This window comes from Protopterus annectens, chromosome 1.part0, assembly GCF_019279795.1.
Source record: "Protopterus annectens isolate FY-2018-M chromosome 1.part0, PAN1.0, whole genome shotgun sequence".
NCBI lineage: Eukaryota > Metazoa > Chordata > Ceratodontiformes > Protopteridae > Protopterus > Protopterus annectens.
In genome coordinates this window covers 1546070001-1546089585 of record NC_056725.1, presented here as the reverse complement: position 1 = coordinate 1546089585, position 19585 = coordinate 1546070001, and the positions used below count along the sequence as shown (strand labels likewise).

Here is a 19585-nt window from a genome sequence, read left to right as displayed (position 1 = left end):
ATATGAGTGTGCAGATCCCACTGTATTTTATTGTAGAGGTAATAGACTGTAGTTTTTCATTACACCACAAGGTGGAGCCCTTTTCAGGAATATAAAAGACAATTTCTAAAGTGAAAGAGGGGACTTGAACGCTAGCTGAAGGAGAGAAGACTGAAACAGGGAGCTGAAGGGAAAAAGGGCCTTGCAGCATGACTGGATTTTCTTTCTAGTGCTTTGGGGACAGGGAAGTGAAGTGGCAGATTGTGTCTGTCTTTTGCTGAAATCCTGGATGATGGTATTTTGTGGAAAGAAGTCTGAAACTAGTAGTTCCACACCTGCATATGATTCAGCAAGAAAGGAGTTCCTTTGGGCCTAGTACAGAGAAGCCATAGATGATTACCAGAGTTCTGGCAGGTGATTTTTCTACTTAACTCATCAGAGGGATCATGGTGTCTGGTCACTTGGATATTCTGGACAGAGTGGTGAGAGGCTTTGGCAGTCATTTTATATTTTTATAAGATTGTGGATCCCTCCCCCTCAAATGCTTTGTGGATTACAAATAACTGTGATCCATATGAGCTACAACTAGGGCCCCACCATGCCAGCAGCAAGACTGTAAGTAGTCACTGGCCAGTGAACAGGGTAGAATAGAGTGTTTCATAGTTTGTCTTTTCAGAATTGATCAAGGGGGTTGAGGGTGTTAGTACTGCTCAATGACATTGCATTTTCTCATATTTGTATTGTATTCTAAATCTTCATTGTTCAATGACATTGCATTTTGCTTGCGTTAGTACTGTTGCCTTTAAGAATTTTGCTTCTCAATGACATTGCATTTTCTCATATCTGTATTGCTGTATTATAACTCTGTTATTGCCTAATGATATTGCATGTTTTTCTCCTGTGTTTGTATTGCTGCATTATAAAGCTTTACTGCTCAGTGATATTGCCTTCTTTGTGCATGTTTGAATGTCAAGACCTTTTCTGTTGAGTTCTGGGGAAGAAGGTGGATGTATGCTTTTATTGCATGCATATCTCACCTTGTCTTACTGCTAACTGGTGCACTGTCAAAAATAATTTGTTTGTGGATGTGTTATTAGTTTTTTAAACTAGATGTGTCACCTAGAAAAAAAATCTGCCATTCTTGCCACCTTGGTGTGTTGGGCCTAATAGGGGTGTCACCAGAGTCAGGTAGGAAGGAACCCATATTTCTTCAGCTACACCTGCGGGTGCACTACATTTGGGGGTTCATCAGGGATTGCCTCTCCTGCCTTGGACTCCACCCTATTCTCCTGTATGTGTGGAAAGCAAATCTAGCAGGAACATGAACCCAGAAGTAGCCGCTAAATGGTGCAAACAGCACAATGCTCAGTCAGAGCACTGCTTAGTTCTGGTGTTGCCAGGGATCACATGGACTGATATGCAAATATATCAAGTCACAGGATCCTTACCAGTTGTAGGGCATGGATTTTTATTAGACAGCACTATAGACCCTACTGAGCAGAGCACATTGGCCTTATTAGAATGGAAAAGTCCTTTAGTGTTTGAGCACATACCTTCGATTGTACAAATTTCAGGTGAGAGTGCAGTCTGTGTGGTAATCCCTCAGAAGTGCACTACCTCAGTAACAGAGAAAATACCTGTGGAACCTATCCAAGTAGGTCAGAACTTTACACCAGAATCTGCAGCTTCACTGACCAAAAATACTATAGGGCCTGAAGTTTTGAATGCTTTGGGAAGTATTGTAGAAAAATGCTTAAAGTCTCCACAGCCATTCACTGGGTTTGGCTACCACAAATTGCGTTTCTTTTCTGGCAAGCAACCCACACCTCAGGGAGAGGAAGATTTTGAATCCTGGATGGATTAGTGGGATATCCCAGAATCTCAGAAGAAGCAGCGGATAGCTTAAAGTTTAAAGGGATTAGCTGCGGATACCATACGCAACCTAAGGATGAGTAAGCAAGATTGCACTGCCAAGAACTATTCAGGAGTACTGTAGGGTGTGTTTGGAAGGACCGAGAGGGCTGCTGACCTACTGTATCAGTTTGACATACATAGCAAGAAGTTGGTAAGAAACTATCTGATTACATTAAGCGATTAGATAAAATGCTCCACCAGAGCATCCTAAAGAAGGGGGTGGATCCTAAAGTAGCTGACCAAGTACGGATCAGACAAATTTTACAGGGAGCTCAAGCTATGGTCCCCACTGTGTGGAAAATGAGGATGAGAAATAGGGAAGAGACTCTGACTTATTCTCAGTTGGTTAAAGAGGTGAGGGAAGAGGAATCCCTGTTGGAAGCCAAAATCTCAGTGTTCAACAGCAACTAAAACAGTGAGTGAACACCAGCAGGTGCCTATAGCTGTGCTCACTACACAAACAGGAGTTGTGGCCCAGAGTGACCACAATGTAGAGGTGTCACAGTTACAGATGCAGGTGTCTTCCCTGACCAATGCCATAGCTCAAGTCACCAAGACAGTTGCAGAATTGCAGAAAGCCACGGTAACTTTCGCTGAAGGGAGAAATACATCAGCTAGAACCTCCATGAAAGGACTCAGGGAAGAACTGAACCAGCCAATGTTCAGAGTTCCTACTGGGTTTTGTTTTCACTGTGGGGATGCAGGACATATAAAGCGACAGTGTCCTAATGCAAAGAACTTGAAAAAAGTGAACAAACTATTATTGCCTAGTGCAATGCAGGGAAACTTCAAAGGGCCTCAGTGAAGGAGCCAGCTGATTGCCCAGTTACAAAGAGCTCCATAAAATCTAACATCAAGAGACCGCATCCTGGATCTCTTTTCGACACAAACCCTTGTAATAGGGGAGAGAAACTACCTACTATGCACACTTCTAGCTCATCTGAGATGAACAACTGAATTGGAAAGTCATCTCAGCCAAAATCTCAGCATCTGAGAAAGCAAAGCCTTACTAAGCAAGAGTCTTATCCATTAAAATGGTGAGGTCAACTGGTGGTACCTCAACCACATGCTGACTGCCGTACAACTGAACAGCACTGGAAACAGAAACTACCCGATGGCCTACTGGGACCGACCCCTGTCGTGTCAGTAAAAAATAGAAGGAGTGTATAGTAAAGCACTGTTGGATACTGGTGCACAAATTACCATTCTGTACAGAGACTTCTACCAAAAATACTTAAAGCATTTACCACTTGAAAAGTTAGAGGATTTGGAGATCTGGGGGCTAAGTGACACAAAGTTCCCTTATGATGGTTATGTGTCACTCAAGTCAGAATTTTCCATTTCAGTTGTTGGGTCAGCAGAAGTTTTTGAAACACCTGCTGTTATGTGCCCTAGGCCAAAAGGAAAGGATTCAGCATCTATTTTAGTGGGGACAAATACTGACCTCGTCAGAAGAATGCTAATGCCTCAGTTGACCCAGGAACACCCAATACTACATCCGATCCTGAGATCAGTTTTCTGTGCCCTTCAAAGGGAGAAGAATATTAAGAAAGATGAAATTGGTCATGTGTGGACCCTGTCTGGGAAAGAGCATATAATTCATCCTGGTCAGGTCACTTGCTTGAGAGCCAAAGTGAGGATGTGTGGACAAGCAGTTTCCTCTCACCTCATGATGGAAATGGATCCAGAAAGTGACTTACCACCGGGGCTGGAACTAGTCCCAAAAGTTTGGCCTGTGGACAAGTAAAAGCATCCTTATGACATTTTGCCTGTGGGGGTTAAAGAATAAAGGAAGTACTCCCATTGTCCTGTATTCACAAGTGCATTTGGGAACTGTTTATGCTGCCACTCCCTTACCTTCTTTTGTGTTGACAAGGAATGAGAGCAGGGTCAATGAGCTGAAGCTGGAAGATATTGATATAGGAGGTGGTCTCTTGCCCCCTGAGTGGCTAACCAGAGTTAAAGAGCTACTAATGAAAAAGAAACATTGTTTTTCTACTAGTGAACTAGATGTGGGCTGTGCAAAAAGTGAAGAACACAGAATAAGAGTAAAAGAAGACTGGCCTTTCAGGGAACGTTCCAGAAGAGTAGCTCCAGGAGACCTGGAGGACGTAAGAAAACATTTGGAAGAACTAAAAGCTGCAGGGATAATTTGAGAATCAAGAAGTCCATATGCCTCTCCCATTGTCATTGTCAGGAAAAAGAATGAGTCCATTCGCATGTGTGTTGGCTATTGTACTCTGAATCAGTGAACCATTCCAGACCAGTACACAACTCCCCGGATTGAAGATGCTCTAAATTGCCTGGTGGACAGTAAGTGGTTCAGTGTGCTAGACCTAAGGAGTGAATACTATCAAATACTTATGCACCCAGAAGATAAAGAGAAGACTGCCTTCATCACCCCTTTGGGATTTTTTGAGTTTGATCACCTACCTCAAGGTTTATCAAATGCACCGGCAACTTTCCAGAGAATCATGGAAAGAACAGTTGGAGACATGCATCTCCTGGAAGTCTTAGTCTACCTGGACGACATCATTGTTTTTGGGAGGACCCTAGAGGAGCATGAAGAAAGACTGATGAAGGTATTGGACAGGACTGAGAAGGAAGGCCTGAAGTTGTCATTGGACAAATGCAAATTCTTCCAACCTTCAGTGACATATGTGGGACATGTAGTGTCTGCAAATGGAATATCCACAGATCCCAGCAAAGTTGAAGCATTGACATCTTGGCCCAGACCCAAAACTATCACAGAGCTGCAATCTTTCCTGGGGTCTGCAGTTACCATAGAAGGTTTGTGGAAAGATTCTCAAAGATAGTAAGACCCCCTCAACCATTTGCTCCAAAATGATGAGAAAGCAGATGAAACAGATGAAGATATCCTTGTTTAAAAAACCTAAGGGACCGAGAGGTTCTAAAGAACTCATCGAGAGTCGCTGGGCTCCTGAGAGAAAAGAGTCATTTGAACAGCTTACATATTGCCTCACACTTGCCCCTGTGCTGGCATATGCTGACTCAACAAAGCCATACACTTTACATATGGATACTAGCAGGAATGGCTTAGTAGGAGTCCTTTACCAGGAGTATGACAAGAAGCTGAGACCTGCGGCTTTTATCAGTTGGAGTTTATCCCCCATAGAAAGAAACTACCCTGCACACAAGTTGGAATTCCTTGCCTTAAAGTGGGCAGTAGTGGACAAGCTGCATGACTATCTCTATGGGACTGAATTTGAAGTGCAGACTGACAACAATCCTCTGACATACATCCAGACCACTGCAAAGCTAGATGCTACTGGCCACAGATGGATGGCAGCTCTATGCAACCATAATTTCAGTTTGAAACATCACCCAGGACATGAAAATGGAGATGCTGATGGTCTGTCCAGAAGACCTCAGAGAGATTTACACCCCGACGATGAATGGGTGAAAATTCCAGCACCAGTGGTGAGAGCTATGGGTCAGATTGCAACCTGCTATCAACACACTGAATGTTGGGCCCAGAAGTTGGGTCTGTCTGCAGCAAGCATACCCCAAGCTTACTGTAATCTGGTCACTTTACAGGCTTCATTGCTACCAGCTTTGAGTAACAGTGACCTCAGGAGAGATCAAAGAGAAGACCCCTTAGGTCAGCTGGTGGTAGCTGCTTTAGAGACGAGACAAGTTAATATGATTTGCATGGATATTCATCCTCTGGCAAAACATTTGGCCAAAGAATGGGACAGACTCCAGATACAGAATGGACTAGTGTATAGGAGATCTCCAAGTGCACTCAGCAGTGAAAAATAGCAATTGTTGCTTCCTCAGAAGTATAGAGAAGTAGTACTCTGGTCATTGCATGATGAACATGGTTATCCTGGTTATGACAGAACTAAGGGTCTGGTACAAGACAGGTTCTACTGGCCATGCATGAAGCAAGATGTTGAGGATTATTGTCGTACATGTCTTTGTTGCATTCAGAGAAAGACTCTGCCAACCAGAGCTGCCTCATTGGGTCAAATGGAGAACAGTGGACCCATGGAACTGGTCTGTATAGATTTTCTATGCATTGAACCGGATGAAGGCAGGATCAGTAATGTGCTGGTGGTGACAGATCACTATACCAGCTACACTCAAGCATTTCCCACTCGCGATCAGAAAGCTATTACAATAGTGAAACTACCAGTTGAGAAGTTCTTTGTACACTATGGCCTGCCAAAAAGGATGCACTCTGATCAAGGATGTGATTTTGAGAGCAAGCTTGTTCATGAACTACTCACTCGGTTGGGAGTCCAAAAAAGCTGCACAACTCCTTATCATTCTCAAGGGGATCCTCAGCCTGAGCATTTCAACAGAACTTTACTAGACATGTTGGGGACACTATCTGCTGAGAAGAAGAGTCAATGGAGTAGACATATAGCCACAATGGTGCATGCTTACAACAGTACTAAAATTGATGCTACAGGATTCTCGCCTTTCTGGAAGAGAAGCTTGTCTTCCTGTTGCCGTCATCTTTGGAGTCACTGCTAATGATACACCAGTGCGATCTCATGGCAGTTATGTGGAGTGACTCAAGAAGAACCTCAGACAGGCTTATGAGCTTGCTGAAAAATCAACAGGACAATGACATCAGTGAAACAGGGCTCACTATGACAAAAAAGTAAAGATGCATGACATGCAGCTAGGGGACAGAGTTCTTTTGAGAAATTTGGGACTACAAGGAAAGCTGACCACTGGGGATCTGAGATTTACATAATTTGTTCTCAGCTACCTAATATCCCTGTCTACCAAGTTTGCCCAGAGAGGAAAGCAGGACCCATTAAAACCTGGCAACACAACAACTTAATGCCTTTGGCAAAATCAGTGAGACTCATGAATCCGGAACTCAGAATGGCTCAGCGGAAGCCTACCTCAAGGCAATCCAGAGGGCTAAGGTGGAGAGGAATTATCCCCTCAAATGTTCTTGAGCCTATGCTCCCTCCTGCTGAAGGAGAGGAGGACAGTGATAATGACTGAGGTTTCAGTGAGTTCTTTTTATGAGGATGTTCAAGACCCTGTGGCTGTAATCTCAATGTAAATGCAACGGAATTCATTCCTTGTCATTTTGAGCAGCCCAGACCTAACAAAAGACTAATTAATGTTTCTGTGCCTCTTACAGAACCTGATACTGATGGAAGCCCTGCTATGCAGATGTCAGAAAATAGTGCTGAGGACAGTCATACAGTTATGGAAAACAAAAGTGAAGTTATACAAGAGGAGATCTTAGAAGTAGACAATATGCCTACTGAAGCACTGGACATTGAATGTGATGTGGGTGACAAACCTTCTGAGAAAAATTCCTTAGCTGTCTCTTCCGAACCAAAACTGCAGAGACTGATTTGGCCCCCACAGAGACTTACATATAGCAGTTTGGGACATAGTATACAGGAACCTGTAACCACAGCTCATCATATAGTCTGCGCCCATGATCCCTATGCCTTCTACTCCAGTAGTGACACCCCTTCCCAAGATACGGATAAGGCTGATTACCCTTGGTGGAATGTACCTTTTGAATGCAAAAATATTGTTCAGTTGATGGTGCATTACTGCTTGTAAATATTTTGCTGCTAATCTACCTTTGACTTGGGGAGACCCAACATTTTCAAGTGGGGGAGAGTGTTGCTCCCACTGTATTTCATTGTAGAGGTAATAGACTATAGTTTTTCATTACACCACAAGGTGGAGCTCTTTTCAGGAATATGAAAGACAATTTCAAAAGTAAAAGAGGGGACTGGAAAACTAGCTGAAGGAGGGAAGAGTGAAACAGGGAGCTGAAGGGAAAAAGGGCCTTGCAGCATGACTGGATTTTCTTTCTAGTGCTTTGGGGACAGGGTAGTGAAGTGGCAGATTGTGTCTGTCTTTTGCTGAAATCCTGGATGATGGTATTTTGTGGAATCATGAGAGAAGCCTGAAACCAGTAGTTCCATGCCTGCATATGATTCAGCAAGAAAGGAGTTCCTTTGGGCCTAGTACAGAGAAGCCATAGATGATTACCAGAGTTCTGGCAGGTGATTTTTCTACTTTTCTCATTAGAGAAACCACGGTGCCTGGTCACTTGGATATTCTGGATGGAGTGGTGAGAGGCTTTGGCTGTCATTTTATATTTTTATAAGATTGTGGATCCCCCCAAATGCTTTGTTGATTACAAATAACTGGGATCCATATGAACTACAACTTGGGCCCCATCATGCCAGCAGAAAGACTGTAAGTAGTCACTGGCCAGTGAACAGGGTAGAATAGAGTGTTTCATAGTTGGTCTTTTTAGACTAGATAAAGGGGGTTGAGGGTGTTAGTACTGCTCAATGTCATTGCATTTTCTCATATCTGTATTGCTGTATTATAGCTCTGTTATTGCCTAATGACATTGCATTTTTTCTCCTGTGTTTGTATTGCTGCATTATAAAGCTTTACTGCTCAGTGATGTTGCCTTCTTTGTGCATGTTTGAATGTCAAGACCTTTTCTGTTGAGGTCTGGGGAAGAGGGTGGATGTATGGTTTCATTGCATGCATATCTCACCTTGCCTTATTGCTAACTGGTGCACTATCAAAATAATTTGTTTGTGGATGTGCTATTGATTTTTAAACTAGATGTGTCACCTAGACAAAAAATCTGTCATTATTGCCACCTTGGTGTGTTGGGCCTAATAGGGGTGTCACCAGAGTCAGGTAGGAAGGAACCCATATCTCTTCAGCTAGACCTGCAGGTGCGCTACAAGTGCATTCCATGAAGAAGCTTAGTCATACACCACCACCCCCCCTTACTCATTGACTAATGGAATAGTCCATTGCTCTTTCAGAATATCTTTGAGAAACCACTCATCGCCTTTGGTGCAAAAATATTCAACTGTAGCTTTTTAATGCTCTAAATAGACTTGTTTTACTTCTCAGAACTTTGTAAACAGCAAGTATCAATATCACAGAAATATGAGTAATAGTTATTTACAAGCCTGATTGGTTGTTTGTTTTGGTCATTGCAACTATTCTAGGTGTTCTAAGTTCAGCTTCACATATCAGACAAGGACTTTGCTTCTTTCTTACTGTTGATGGCATGCATATACTCACAGGACACATACTTCTATGCCTTTGTGTCTTTAGACAAAACTTGTAAAGTGATAAAAAAGGGTGAGTGGTCTAATAAACCCTGGTGAATTAGATTTTTAATAATATTCCTTCAGAAATAGGACTATTTTAAAAATTAGATAACACATAGTACAAGGCTTAATCGCAGACTTTCGGCTTTTCCCAGTTAGGGGTGGCCACAACAGAACTCTGGTCCACTCATGATTGGCAGTGGTTTTTACAGTGCTGAGTTGCCAGCCCGACACCCAACTTTCAACGAAGGCATGCCCACTCATGCTCGCACCTACCTGCATGTCTTTAACGTCACTCGACCGCGGGGAGGACATACAGACTCCACACAGAAGGCACTCCAGCCGAAAATTGAACAGGAGAACCTCTTGCTGTGAGGCGACAACGCTAACCGCTGCACCACTGTGGCTATTAATAAAAATGTTTAAAATGTTAAGCAAAAGATTGAAAAGGAATTTGAGATTTCCATGTATGTCAATGCTAAGAAATCAGAATATCGTGAGGAAATTATCACAAGTAATAAGGAGGTAGTAGCAGACTGTTATGCAGATATTTAATGACTATTTTGCAGGTGTTTCCTTCCAAAAGAACTTAAAATTAATTTAGCAGGTTTTTATTAATTCTGATCTACAATGTCCTCATATTTTTTTGAATGATGTGAAGAATGTTTTATTTAAAGCTAAAGTAAATGTTCAATGAGTCATGATTTTAGCCCAGGTAACTTAGTGTAATCAATGTCTATCTACCTGATATTGCCTCTGTTAAGGATATTTAATTGGATGGTCTTTAATGGTATGTGCCCAATGACTGGAAGAAGTCATACATTGTTACCATTTCAGAGGGGTGAGAGTCATCAAGTTTCACACTACAGACTAATAAGTTTGGCTTCAGTCATTGATAAAAAAGTTGAGAGATGCTTATTACAACATCTAATCAGAGAAAATAAATATGGCATACAAATTAGCTGACAGTTTGGATTCATCAAAAATAAATACATATTAATATGTTAATCCAATTTCTATAAGAAATATGTTTTTTTTGGGGGGGATACAAAGGGAGACCTTAGTTGGTAACTTACCTGCATGTCTCCAAAGCTTGTGATTCCTTACATCATGATCAAATAATTGAAAGTTTACAATGATTATATGTAAATACACATGGTAAAACAGCAAAAATCAGGTATCAGAGTGAAACACAGCTGGTAAGTTTTAAAACACATCCAAAGACAGCAATTCCATCCAGTGTAATCTTTTATTGAAACAAACAGATAAATCTGGTAAGCGCTTTCACCCAACAGAGCTTCATCAGACCATAATGCATCTCTGATAACAACTCCTTATATAGTAAAAAAGCGCCAAAAACTTGAATTCAAACATTTTCTTAAAGTGACAAGATCATAATCTTATCAAACATCTTATTCTAAAAACATTTATTGCATCACCATAAAAATAAACATAAAAAATATAAAAAATATGTGAAAATATATATAAAGAAATACATGTAAGGATATATATAAAAAAATATGTAAAAAAGTATCAAATTTTAATATACAAATACATAAATATTGATGGGAATATATGCTCAATCTAATAAATACTCTCATTACATAAGGACACAAATTTCATGTGCCTATTATACACAATATATAATGATCTTCACCAACTGGTGAACAATTGGTTCTATCTAAGCTTTCTAGACTTCAAAAACGGTTTCAGGGGTACCTTATCATTAAGACCTGGATAAACGTCTGCCCTAAACCGAATTATCTATTTAGCCTCCTGTGTTTCAGTATGGTTCCTAGTGTCACCACCTCTAGGACCTGTAAATAACATCTCTATGACTCTGAAGGTAAACATATGTGTGCCGCCTCTCTCCAATACATGTTTAGATAGTGCATTGACTGTAGACTTAACTTTAATTTGATATATGTGTTTACTTATCCTGTCCCTGAGTTTTCTATCTGTCTTGCCCACATAAAATCCATCACATGCTACACAAGTAGCAAGGTAAACCACATGTTCAGGCTGGCAAGTTGCAGAGACATGGAACTCATAACTCATGCCATGGGAATAGCCGGGATCTCCAATTTAAGAAGGGATGTGGCTACGCCCTATTTCTGAGATCCTAAGGAAATAGCCTCTGATCAGTTAGAAGCAGAGCACCCTATAGTTACAATGGAAAATGGCAATGTCAGGATCCCCCTTTTTTACACTAAGGATGTGGGCAGTGTTAAAGACGTCATTAGATTGCACTGGGAGGTGCTGACTGTGGATCCGGTGGTTACAGAGGTGGTAGGGGATACACCAAGTTTTGTGTATAAGAACAGGTCCAACCTGAAGAAGTTGTGTTATTCTAAGAAAGGTAGGAAGGAGAATGTTTATGATACCTTTGGTACAGTTCCTTGTACTAGTAATTTTTGCCACTTTATAAATTCCAGTGGTAATTTTGTGCACCCCTCAAATGGCATGAGTTATGAGTTCCATGTCTCTGCAACTTGCCAGTCTGAGCATGTGGTTTACCTTGCTACTTGTGTAGCATGTGATGGATTTTATGTGGGTAAGACAGAGAGAAAACTCAGGGACAGGATACGTGAACACATATATCAAATTAAAGTTAAGTCTACAGTCAATGCACTATCTAAACATGTATTGGAGAGAGGCAGCACACATATGTTCACCTTCAGAGTCATAGAGATGTTATTTACAAGTCTTAGAGGTGGTGACACTAGGAGCCATACTGAAACACAGGAGGCTAAATGGATAATTCGGTTTAGGGCAGACTTTTTTCCAGGTCTTAATGATAACCCCTGAAACTGTTTTTGAAGTCTAGAAGGCTTAGATAGAACCAATTGTTCACCAGCTGGTGAAGATCATTATATATTGTGTATAATAGGCACATGAAATTTGTGTCCTTATGTAATGAGAGTATTTATTAGATTGAGCATATATTGCCATCAGTATTTATGTATTTGTATATTAAAATATGATATATTTTTTATATATTTTTATATATATCCTTACATGTATTTCTTTATATATATTTTCATATATTTTTTATAGTTTTTATGTTTATTTTTATGGTGATGCAATTAATGTTGTTAGAATAAGATGTTTGATAAGATTATGATCTTGTCACTTTAAGAAAATGTTTGAATTCAAATTTTTGGAGCCTTTTTTTACTATATAAGGAGTTGTTATCAGTGATGCATTATGGTCTGTTGAAGTCCTGTTGGGTGAAAGCACTTACCGGATTTATCTGTTTGTTTCAATAAAAGACTTTCACTGGATGGAATTGCTGCCTTTGGATGTGTTTTAAAACTTACCAGCTGTGTTTCGCTCTGATATCTGATTTTTGCTGTTTTACCATTTGGACTGTGAAGGGTGTGCAGAGCATTTACTATTTGTGAGTTTTTGTTTTGGTTTGATGTAAATACACATGTTTTAACTGGATAAGAAACTGGTTGACAGAATGAGAGCTATGTGGTAAATTTAAAGGTAAAACTTATATGTGGTTACATACTAATAAAGGGGTTCCACATGGGTGAGATCTGGAGACTATATTGTTCATAGGTTCATAGGTTGGTACTAGGCTATCGGCCCTAGGGCTTATACAAGCCTAGCCATAACAATTCCATGGCTATTTCTTCCCACAATATTTACTTCCCTGGACCCCTGTCTAGCAGAACGACTGACATGATCCCCGGGGTTTAATGAGGTGTTTGCCAGATAGTCTATATCCATAGAATTTTAGGTCTACAAATATGCAGATGTTTATAAAGTTGGAGTTAAAAATCAGAAATCTTAAGGATGCCAGTCATTTAAATTTGTATTTAAATACAATCCATTTATGGGAAACCAGCATAGGTCTGAAGTTTCTTTATAAAAAAATGGAAGATTTTGCAGTTTGGACACCACAATGAATTGAGGTTAGAAATGCATGGTGAAGAACTTGAAGTGGTAAACCAGACTGCGATTGTGGGGCAGTCACTGGTAATAATCTGTCTTTCAAGTTACATATGCAAGACGTTAAAGATCATGTGTAAACTGACAGAATCAGGGTACCTATCGCTTCATAAAATTTATTTTCCTCAGTAGTTGCTTACCTCAACTGTCTTTGTGTCATTTAAGTCTGCATTCTCGCTTTTCTATTTAAGGAAGATCTCTCCCAAAATATTGTCCCCCATAGCCGTAACTTGCTCTACCCTCGTTGATTGCTCTTCGGGCTGTTTTGTTTTCTGCTGACATGTTGACATCACGTCAGGCTCAGCGAGTCCATTACAGAGTCAGTAAGAGGGAGGGGGAAAAGATAAACATAGTGAGAGGATTTTCAGACTGGGGCAGTTTTTTTTTTGTTGAATTTTCAATGTTAATGTTAGTTGCATAGTGTTGGTTAATGCATTCTGTGTTTCTTTTATGTGAAAACATATGTGAAAGGTGCTTCTGTTTCACTGTCACCCAAGCAGATCACATGCGACACAAAGTCCATAACTCTTGTTTGTCTCAAATTTTGCTTACTGTCACCGAATCTTACCTTTCATGGTTTTTGCAGAATGTCCCAGTATTTGCCTCATATTTTTACCCTGTATATTCCTCTTTGATTTTCTAGTAAATCACTGAGGATTACAGCTGGACATTAATGTTATATATACAGAGTTTCATACAAAACAGAACTAAAGAAAAAATGAGATGGTTTCATTACCCAAAGTATACCGAGATTGTGGAACATTCTTCCCCTATCCATTAAGGAATGAGAAACCTTAACATTTTTCAAAAGTCAACTAGACAAATATATTGGAGAGAAAATGTATTTATATAACATGCAAGAAACTGTCATATTAAAGGTCTAGCAGACCGATGTCAGAAAGGGATTAACCTTGAATAGTTAGTGATGAATAACAAAGTGCTAAAGAAGAGCCCACACCTGAGCAAACTCAGTAGAACAGGTGAAATGATATTGTTCATAACCTGGCATGATATCTCAGCGTAAGCATCAGGTTCTTCCTCTCTGTTATACAAATCATGAAGTTTTATTTTACTGATTTAGTCACTCCCACTGGATACATGTTTACCTGGCAGGGACATAGTGAAAGAGTGATGGAGATGTTTGCCTTATTTTCCCCTAAAACACACTATTCTTTCTGCACTTCACAAGCTATAGCACACCTTCTCAGCTTTCCTTTTTTCAAACATTTCTGATTTTAATTACTTTAATATAGAGACTTACAAAGTTGATACAGTTGAGCTCCTTGGACAACAGGACATGTCATTTTTGTTTTTCAGTGAATTTCCATGAGTAGCTCACATGTCCTTTATTCATGACACTGTTGTAAGGATTTAAGTATCCCCTAACTTTCCCATTATAACACGAACCCCCATTAATATTAAAAAATGTGCATGCTGATTGGACAGCGTGCGCATTGTAAATCTGAGTTAAAGTAATGGAAAAAGGTCTGGTCGCCCAGACTTTTTCCATTACTATAACTCTTACAGCAACACTGTCATAGCGAGACAGCTTTAAAAAAAGCAACGGAGATTCTCTGTTGCTTCTTTTAAAGCTGTCTCGCTATGTTAAACCCATTAGCGAAACAGTTTGTAAAATGCATCGGAGATCTTGCTTTCTCCGTTGCTTTTTTCAAAACTGTCTCGCTATATTAAATGGGTTTAGCATAGCGAGACAGCTTTAAAATAAGCAACAGAGATTCTCCGTTGATTTTTTTAAAGCTGTCTCACTATGTTAAACCCATTTAACATAGTGAAACAGTTTGTAAAAAGCAACGGAGATCTTGCTTTCTCTATTGCTTTTGCCCACAGCTCTGATGTACTGCGTAGGCATACGCATGCGCAGTACATCAGATCTGCCACAGAATATCAGACAGCTGCGGAAGGGCAGCAAGGGGGCATTATACAATGACATTATTTAAGAAAAGTAATTCTTTTTTTTCTTAAATAACGTCATTGTATAATAGCACCCACTTCTGGGTGTGGGTAATGCTGGATTTACCCACGGTTGGCTTTGTTTGGCCACTTGGGCTTCGCCCTCGTGACCAAACCATACCAACCGTGGGTAAATCCAGTATTACCCACACCCAGGCGTGGGTTATTGGTATAGTAATCTGCTTATGTAATGCTTGACTTACAATGCCCCGTTCTGAACTATTATATTTTTCAAGACAAAATACTTAGCTCAGAGTATTTCCAGGTTCTTATCCAGTGTTTTTTTTTTTCCTTTCATTTCTTGACCCACTAATCAGCTGGTGGAAGCTGTCATCTAGCCTATGTTTGTTTTCCTGTTAATTAAATTATCTTCACCTTCTCTGTTGACTTCCATTTCCCTAGTACTGCTGGTCAGCCATTCTGCATCATGTTTCCCCATCTAACCTCTCTCCTAGCTTTAGTGCTACTTACATTTTCAGAAGGAAAAGTTATAAAGACTTTGAGCAGGAGGTTCTCATCTTTATATTTATCCTTATACTAATATTGTGCCACCTTCTTTCTCAGATGCTTTTCTACCTTTAAATCAGATATTTGTGACATATCTCCCACAATGAATGACATATTTTACTGAACAACTGTTCACTATATTTGTTCCCTAATTCAACCAAAGTGCAAATGCCCTCTCCCATTATAAATGTATTATATGCCCTTAATTTATAATCACCCCATTTCTGACCTAGTTTCTAGAACAATTACTTCTCTTCTTTTCTTATAGGTTCATTGTTTCATAGGTATTGTTAGGCTAATGATCACTGGGTCCTTTATAAGCCTAGCCACGCATCCCAAATGTATCCTTCAAGTTCATGTATGTAAACTAAGGCATGATCTGCAGGCTGCCTCTCACCATTTGAGACAGAGGTGCTATTCTGGTGGTGAATTTCCAGTTCCCCAACCACTGGTCCAGGTTATACTTGACTAGGGTTGGGGAAGAGCTGTGCTTCACATGGATGGAAAGCCTGTTACAGAGAAGGGGAATTCTCTGATACATATACCTGTCCCTCCAGCATGTTCTACTTATGTTGCAAGCAAGGTTTATGCCCTTGGTCTGAGTAGTTCTGATGATATTTATTTTACAGATGTGCAAAAGGCAGGCATACATCTGTCAGTCTGTAGGATACAAAGTATATGGATATGGCTTTAGGTGATCTATGTATGACATGTTGTTAATGCCTTGTATTCTTTTTGTGAGGAACCTCTGTGGGCTTTACAGTTCTTGCATGTGCCTGTTTCAGTACATGTGGAAGAGGCATTATACTCTATGATGGGTCTGATGAGGGCTGAGTACAGTGGAACAATGACTTCCTTGGACCAAGATGCCATTCCTTTACTTATAAGTTGAGCATCATAGAATGATTTCCTTACTATCGTAGAAACATATTGGTCGATGGCCAGGTTGCTATCAATATATCTCACCAAATCCCTGACAGCTGGGTCTACTCTTAGGAGTGCATTATCAATGAGGTAGTTTTCTGGGGTAGATGTCTTTTAAAAGGGTATTATTCTGCATTTTGTGGTACTGATTTTTAAACTATGGTGTTGGCATCTGCCATTTGTGTGTGTTAGTCCTTCAAGTGGGATGTTAGTGTCTTGGGGGAATTCTATGACTGATCCTAATTTGCAATCATCTGCAAACTTGGTCAGCCAGAAACCCTTGACATTAGCCTTGACTTTACTGACAAGGATGCCAGAAAGGAGTAAGCCCAGTGCAGAGCACTGAGGGAATCTATTAATGAATGACCTATCCTAACTTCCAGTGTCCTACCTGAGAGCAAGCTGGCTACCAGCATGTAACACAGAGGCTTATGCCTAATTCTATAAGTTTGTTTACTATGCTTGAGTGGGGTATTCTGTAAAATGCCTTGACCCAGGTTAAGATAATGAGTATGCACCATTTTGCTATCATCAATTGACTTGGTGGCCTTCTCAAAGCAGTCCACCATGTTGAGTAGGCATGATCTGCCCTTGACTAAACCAAACTGGGTTGCATCTAGTGTTTGAAGGTTTTCTACATCAACAATGATAATTTCCATGCTAAGTCCTTCTGTGGCTTTGCATATAAGATTAGACTTATAGGTCTGTAGCTCTCATGGTTCACTGATAGCCTGCGCTTGTGCAGGGGGTGGCCATTACAGGTCTCCATTCACAAATCCTATGTTTCAGATTATTTAAAAGACATCTTGGGATATTGTCAAGGCCCATTGATGCAATGTTCTTGGCCTTAACAGGGTGCATCTAAGACCTGTTTCTTAGTGATAGTTGGAGAAATTATGTTTGATGGTATTTCCTGGGGTTATGTTGTGATATATTTATGTTAAGGAAAACATGTCTTGTAATTCTGACACAACATTTCTGCATTGAGCTGATATTGTTCTGACTAATAATAATAATAATAATAATAATAATAATAGCTTTGTGCGATACAGTGAAAAACTCTGAAGTAAAATTGCAGTGGGGCAGTGGTTAACATGCCATCCACATGCCTTCCTTGTGTCCACTTGAGTTTTCACAAAGTGCTCTGATGTCCTCCCAGGCTCCCACACACCAGAGATGCACTGTAAGTTAATCAGTAATTCTCTGAACTGTCCACAGTTGCTCCTCCCATGTGGAAGTAAGTATGTGCCTGCACCTTGTGATACTCAGGAATCTTATCAGTAATTAGTTTATCTGGATTTCTCTGTGATCCTGAAATTGATAAAGTGGGTATTGGAGAATTAATGAATCAATCAATCAGTGAATCAATGAATGAGATATCACTGATCAATTAAGTCATGCAGACATAACTGAGAGCATAAATGACCAAAAGTAATCTGAAAAAAAAAAACATTTTACTAATTACAACTTTATCCTGTAACTAAAGTTTGTACAACTTTTATAATGCATTAAATAAAGACAGTTCTCTTTGACTTGACTTGTATCTGAATGAACTAACCTTATCCATTATTACTGTTGTGTTTTAGGGTGATTCTGGAGGACCTCTTGTCTGCGAGGAACCAAGTGGACGATGGTTTCTAGGTGGACTTGTAAGCTGGGGTATTGGTTGTGCCAGGCCATACTATTATGGTGTTTACACAAGGATGACAAAACTGGTATCCTGGATTCATATGGTTATTTCATGAAAAATCAGTTTTGGGCACATTTAAGAAAATAAAAGCAAACCTATAGATGTCAGAGTGTTCTGTCTATACATGCAGCTGCAGATATAATTTATGCATTTCTTCCAAAAGGAGGTATGCTTATATATTTACATCACTAGTCTCCAAGACACCCACATTAGGAAAAATAAAGAGTCAAACATATTTGGCACCCTTGTAAATACATTCAGGATAAATGTCTCTAATCTTTAGATGTATAGATCGAGTTTTATAGTCTGGAATGTTATTTCTTTGTCAAGCACATGGCTGATACATCACTGTTACCATTCCTAGTTTATTGTCTTTAATAATGCAAAATCTAGACAGTACTTTGAATATTTCCATAACATGTGTTTTATTATTATTATTAGAGACGGTCCTTAAAACTGCAGCAGAGTGATTCTATGAAAACATTTTATATTTTGTTAAGAAATTCTGATTAACAGTTGTTTTTCTGGTACTACACATTTACTCCGTGTTTACACAGGCATGGATAAAAGACCCTAATACAACATTATCAGTAATTTACTGCGATAGTTTGTTGTGCCTCAACAAGTCATACAGAAATAGTACAAAGAGCTAAGATATGAAAGTTGAACATTTAATTTATCATTCAATACATCATGTGTCAGATATTTTCAGAATGACATTGTTTTTATCACAATATGAAGAAGAATGTATACATATAAAGACAAGTATGAAGAGGATGTTTTACATTGCGAATTACATGGCAATCAGTGAGCATTAGAACAAACCCATAAGGTTTCTTGGAGAGCATGCATTTTGTGGAGGAGTATAAAAACTTATAGCCAGCTCTGTAAATGCAGTGTGTATACATAACTGGGCAGACAAGTTTAAAGAAAATATACTGCTTATCTGTAAACATGCAATAACTCATTGTAATAGCACTACAGGTTATTATGGCTTTTCGGCAGTTTTGTATATCCATTAAAACAAAGAATCAACCTACAAGGAAGGAATCAATAAAATACACTTTCCTTTAGGACTGACTCATAAATCTTTTACAGCATCAATTGCTATAGATAATGCAGTATATAATTCTCTTTGACTGTCTTAAAATGAGCATATTTTAACAAGGAAACAGTTTGGTACTTACCTCCTTCATAGAATGACAAAAATATACACTCTTCACATGGGTAAAGATGTTTTGAGCCATATTTATTCTCTTGATGTCCTGGTTGCTGAATAAACTGATAGTCTAAGCAAATGATACTCTGATAATGAATTATAATGGTGCTTTTAGCCCCGTACATTATAGAATGCCTCCTTTGTGAACCCAGAGTCATCTTAGGGAGGTAATCTACATGTCCTCCACTTTTCCTATGGACTGTACATGTCCTTGCAAACATAGCCAGCCTTAGGCACAGGCCAATAGGTGGCCTCCTAGGGTGCTGCTCTAGCAGGGGTGCTTTTCCAGTAATCTGGATGGTGTAGGTAGATCAGGAT

General features: G+C 39.6%; 1 protein-coding gene across 3 annotated transcripts in view; it reads left to right on the top strand.

The window, feature by feature from the left end:
* The window catches only part of TMPRSS6 (transmembrane serine protease 6), a 1200807-nt gene extending 1181686 nt beyond the window's left edge, over positions 1-19121 (top strand). For all 3 annotated transcript variants that reach the window (XM_044068021.1, XM_044068020.1, XM_044068019.1), the window contains one exon: positions 17945-19121. In XM_044068021.1, the coding sequence (XP_043923956.1) occupies positions 17945-18103 (159 nt within the window). In that variant the 3' untranslated portion in view covers positions 18104-19121. The remainder of the gene's footprint in view (positions 1-17944) is intronic.
* Positions 19122-19585: the final 464 nt, after the last annotated feature.